Source organism: Periplaneta americana, chromosome 2 (assembly GCF_040183065.1).
Source record: "Periplaneta americana isolate PAMFEO1 chromosome 2, P.americana_PAMFEO1_priV1, whole genome shotgun sequence".
In the NCBI taxonomy this organism is placed as follows: Eukaryota; Metazoa; Arthropoda; class Insecta; order Blattodea; family Blattidae; genus Periplaneta; species Periplaneta americana.
The window spans coordinates 149,479,894-149,485,893 of record NC_091118.1 but is presented as its reverse complement, the minus strand read 5'-3'; the positions used below and the strand labels follow the sequence as shown (position 1 = coordinate 149,485,893).

The following is a 6,000-nucleotide window of genomic DNA, read 5'->3' as shown; positions in this document are numbered from 1 at the left end:
TATTAGTCGAATTTACTTCATATTCAATCAATTTATTCGGGGATGATGCACCAAGAAATATAACTTTTAATGAAAAACTGATTGATATTTATCTGAAATAAAACACAATATTTACCTACTTTAATAATCATCGGATAGTTTTCTTCATGGATTTAGGGAAAATAATCAAGACAAACGTACAATTGTCATAGTTTTTATTTTAATTTATTGTAATATCCGACATTCGCCTTTTCTGCTAAATCACTCCTATGTCATCGATACGTAAAATCTCTGCTCTCTTATTGATTTTAAATGTCTGCAAGTTATATTTATCTATCATAATATTTACCGAATCACATTATCTTATCAATGACCAGTAGGTCAATCAACTACTAATCCCTTTTAGGAATATATTTCAATGCACGACTTATAATTCTATTTAGTCTTGGAGTTAAATATTTACCTTAAGGACATAATTAAAAACAATGCTTTACAATTACTAAACTATGTTCAGAGTGAGAGATAGGTATAGTAATATTAAGAACGTAAGATTGTAGAATAAAAAACGGTATGGACTATATCCTAAAAGAACTCCCTCTTATCAATGAATGACGTCACAATGTCTGCCTTGACCTCAGGGACCAACCTCGACTTCACTTCATTCGACAAATCTCGAGGTTCTTGTGTGGTCGTTTGCATGTGAATGAAGTGTGCACCAAACTCTGATTACTTGGACCTGTGTCATTTTGGTTAATTAGTTTTATATAGTTACTATGACTCGGTAGCTCAGGCTATCTCCAACAAGAAGAATTTCCAATTTCAATACAGTTTGCGCTTCGCTGATATACTCAAATAATTTAGATCAGAAAACTTCAATATCATACCCTACAAGGTAAGAATTTCTTGTATTATAATACTTGTATTTTCTCTCGCGGAGAGGTAGATGGAAGCTTTTCTATACTGGAATTACTGATATCCTATTGTGCGTACAACTACCTGGGGAAAGGTTGGTGGATTTGCAGCCTAGAGATACCACAGAGACATTTTTAGTTCGCAACGATCACCAGATTTTACACATCTCTGTAAAAGTGGGTATCGACGTTTAGGCGTCCCGTAGGGGTCCTACAGCAACCTGCTTCTTCGTAGCATAGGCAACGTACGTCCGCGAACATTACGCAGGGAAAGCTACACACTTGACTGTCAATCTCTATGTGCTATACTTAAGCTAGTGGTTTCCACACATTTTGATTTTATGCTATTCTTACGTCTATGCAAATTTCAGCGGCACTTCTGTATTAAAACAAACTTTATAATATATCGTAGTTTCTTACATTTGCGCGTGTCTTTTAAAGAACTATCTTTGCATTAGTTAAGCAAAAATATACGAAAATCCTTATCTACACACACAAATTTGACTTGAATTTTGGGACAAAGATAAATTGAAATTATTAAAAGAAATAATTAGAGGCGATTATCGCGTAGGTCGTTATGGCGCGAAATTGCATACCTGCCAAAATAAAAAAAGTGACCAGAAATTTGAAAAAAAAAAAATCCTACGATTGTGTATAACATCGTATAGGAATTAGGGCAATGGAACTAGGATAAATAAATAGACTTTGCTGTAAGATTTAAATGTATAATGAAGAGAATGAAATAAGCTATGAATAACAGTCAATTCTCCAATATTAATAATAATGCATTAAAAAAGAATGTGCTATTACACAAGAGAACAAACAAACAACTGTTCTGAGGCACAAACAATTAGCAAATAACTGGTATACTCCCGTACATGTAATTATTGTCATTTATCCATCTATGTGAGTGTGTAATGACAATCTTGTATTAACGTTCTTAGTTACATTATATATATTGTGGACGCATCTCTTTCGCGTCCATGTCAAAACACAACTGAGTAACACCATTTATTTTAAATATATTGCAACCCCTTCATCGATTATTAGGCCTATAATAAACTCTTCCAAGTAGGTTATGTATGTATGCGGGCACCCCTTGTGTATAGGAATGGACTCATTCATATAGTTGAATTTATCGTATATATTATTATTATTATTATTATTATTATTATTATTATTATTATTTGCAGAATAAATATGGGAAATGCGTGTTATTATTCGGTTGAGAAGCTTTTATCATCCAGTCTGCTGTCAAAAAATCTGAAAGTTAGAATTTATAAAACAGTTATATTACCGGTTGTTCTGTATGGTTGTGAAACTTGGACTCTTACTCTGAGAGAGGAACATAGGTTAAGGGTGTTTGAGAATAAGGTGCTTAGGAGAATATTTGGGGCTAAGCGGGATGAAGTTACAGGAGAATGGAGAAAGTTACACAACGCAGAACTGCACGCATTGTACTCTTCACCTGACATAATTAGGAACATTAAATCCAGACGTTTGAGATGAGCAGGGCATTTAGCACGTATGGGCGAATCCAGAAATGCATATAGGATGTTAGTTGGGAGACCGGAGGGAAAAAGACCTTTAGGGAGGCCGAGACGTAGATGGGAGGATGGTATTAAAATGGATTTGAGGGAGGTGGGATATGATGATAGAGACTGGATTAATCTTGCACAGGATAGGGACCGATGGCGGGCTTATGTGAGGGCGGCAATGCACCTTCGAGTTCCTTAAAAGCCATTTGTAAGTAAGTATTATTATTATTATTATTATTATTATTATTATTATTATATACAAATCTGTGAGCACAATAATGTGCCTTGATATTAATAGTCAAGTACAAATGAATCACATCAAAACATAATCATAAATAATTATCTCATTAAAATATTATATCACTAAGATAAAAAAAGTCACCAATATCATAAAAAGATCTGTCAATCAGCCAACCAGAAATTCGTTTCCGAAAAAAACATTCTTATCTAATTGAAATAGTTCTTTGGAACATTTATTATATAGCCTACCTTATAAAATATAAATTTATAATTCTGCATTGATTTTGTTAATCTTAACTTGGGTATATTACATAGTTCTTGTTGTCTCGTATTATAAGTATGTACATCTTTTCGAAATGAAAGAGAATTAATATTATCTTTTAGAAATAATAATCTTTCGAAAAGATACATACCACTTAAGGTCATGGCCCTTTCACGTATAAAAATGGGCTTAGAGTGCTCATCAAGAGAAGAATTTGTTATTATTCTTAATGCCTTCTTCTGTAATATAAATATTTGATTAATATGTGTAGGCCTACTATTTTCCCAAAATAGTATTCCATATTAAATAATGAAATGAAAGTATGCATAATAAGCTAATTTAACATAAGTTTTTGGTAAATATGTTGAGCGAATTCGGATGACGTCAATTTAATATCCGTTTCACCAAATTCTTTATTTTTTTCTACTAGCATAGATCGAATATAAGTGTTATAGTAAAAGAAAACAAGTAAAATTTCGGCGGTGCCTTTGACAGGACGCGAATCTCTAGTGAGCTGTGCCATACAGTTTGAACACACAGTGACCAAAGCACTTACGCTTCGCTATTGATCATATTCCTATTTAATCGAGGACAAAGTAAAATTAAGGAAAACGGGAAAAATCCCACTAATACCCTCATCATACGATTTTGTCCACAAAAATATGATTTCAGTGGAAGCCGGATATCCAGCCCGAGTGTGTGACGCGATAAGACCGCTCTGCAATAGAGAGCTACCAAAGAAATTTCTGTTTAAAGGTTCTTCGAACGGCGGCAGCATGGTTTACACCCTTTTTGATGATGAGGCCCCTTTTCCTCACTTTACTTTAGTGTGGCTCCCAGGCCTAAGATGTAGAGTAGGAAAGTGATTCTCAACCGGGTGACCGCGGCCTTTTGGGGATCCGAAGAGTTGTTAAGGAAGAAATTGGGTGAAATTTCTATTTTCTACAATTGTTTGTATGTATGTATTTATTTACACTGCAATTGGGCAAACACCCGGTGGCAGTGATACACACAATAAATACAATACACAATAAAATTACAATACACAATACAATTAATACACAACAATTAAATTAATAATGCATAAAGTAACCTAATTAATAAGTGAACCTAATTTTACATTATAACCTACATATTATGTATAGGCCCTATATAAGTTTCACATTGGTACTTATAATAATCTTTCACTTTACTCTCATCTCACTTACTGTACTGGCACTATGACACATTTCACTGACATTTTAGAACACATTTCACTGACACTATATAACATATTTCACTGACACTATAGAACACATTTCATTGACACTATAAATTATCACTGATGGAAACTATTCACTGCACTGTAAAACCATAACTTCACTGACTCACCACGCTTCACTGATGCAACAGTTCAACTAAGACAAACAATTTATTACACCCTTATTCATACTTATGAACAGAACTACATTTAAACTAAACATTTCTAATCTAAGACCCTCTTACAAGCTATTTTTAAATAATTTACAATTCAAACCAAGGGAGTAACCCGTCAGGCTAAGTAAATACATGTCACCTTAAAAATATATGTCACCTTAATTTTAATTTATACTTTATATACAACTTTTTAAGTTATCCTTGAATCTCCTTAAGGTAGGTCATTCCAATCATTTATAGTTCGATTTAAAAATGAGAATTTACCTACATCCGTTTAAGCTAGATACTTAAATTTTGTTCTGTATACCAGCTTTTTGTTATTAATATTAGTAACAATTTAACACTTTTTTAATTATTACTTAATTTTATTCTTTTCTAAAGGTATCTATCCCCACAAAATATATTACAGGTCTGAAAAACCTGTACCACATCATTAACATGTATTATAATTTAACAACAGAGCCGTAATTTGTATTTTGAACGAATAAGTAATATAGTCAGTTTATGAAATACATAAAATGAAAATTAATTTTTTAGTGTCCGGATAATACATAATATATTATTTATTCTTTAGTTACTTACTTACAAATGACTTTTAAGGAACCCGGAGGTTCATTGCCGCCCTCACATAAGCCCGCCATCGGTCTCTATCCTGAGGAAGATTAATCCAGTCCCTACCATCTTATCACACTTCCCTCAAATACATTTTTTAAATATTATACTCCCATCTAAATTTTCCCCAAAGGTCTTTTTACCCTCTGGCTTCCCAACTAACACTCTATACTTACGCATTTCTGGATTTACCCATATGTGCTACATGCACTATCCATCTCAAACGTCTTGATTTAATGTTCCTAATTAGTAAGTATGTTAGGTAAAGAATACAATGCATGCAGTTCTGCTTTGTGTAACTTTCTCTATTCTCTTGTAACTTCATCCCTCTTAGCCCCAAATATTTTCCTTAGAACCTTATTCTATCTTTACTTTTTAAAGTATTCACTTTATCCAAAAAAGAAAAGACAGTGTAGTTTTCTTAATCGTACCTTTCAGAACATGCAGTAAAAACTTCAACTTTGGGAACGCGCCTACCTTGAGGGTTAGCGCAATCAATCGTAGCAGGTCGCACTGTTGGGACATAGTGCTTCCTCTCATAAATTTATTCCATTTCATTCCATAGTATCCTTCGTTGTACTTATATGTCCTAAGTAAATATTAGTCTATAGATTAATTAAAATGTGTATGTAATTTGTAATACAAAACTATATTGCAATGACGTCGTCATGTGTTTGTGTAATATATTCTATTCTATTCCATTCTAATTTAAAACAAAATATTCAGGTGTCAGTGGAAATTGTGATACTTAACAGTACTTTTGCTTTCAGATCATGGAGGATGCAATTCTAGAGCACACGGACACCCTACATCATTGTTCTATAATGGGGACAAGTGAAGAACAATCGCATTTCCTCCTACATCATCTAGAGGTAATATGATTATTGTGATCTAGTATTTCAACGGTAATGCATAACGTTAAACCAGCGTTTTTCAACCTTTTTCAAAATGTAGCACACTAAAGATATAATTTAAAATGCCGCGACAAATTCATATACTAATCTAAAACTATGGTTCCCAACAATGGCAGAATTTTTTACAT

At 33.1% G+C, this 6,000-nt stretch overlaps 1 protein-coding gene across 1 annotated transcript in view; it reads left to right on the top strand.

The window, feature by feature from the left end:
- The first annotated feature begins 654 nt into the window (after positions 1-654).
- Positions 655-6,000, top strand: part of LOC138694701 (angiotensin-converting enzyme-like) — a 52,428-nt gene continuing 47,082 nt past the window's right edge. Inside the window, exons 1-2 of the mRNA XM_069818691.1 lie at positions 655-871; positions 5,729-5,830. Of these exons, the coding sequence (XP_069674792.1) occupies positions 5,732-5,830 (99 nt within the window). The 5' untranslated portion in view covers positions 655-871; positions 5,729-5,731. The remainder of the gene's footprint in view (positions 872-5,728; positions 5,831-6,000) is intronic.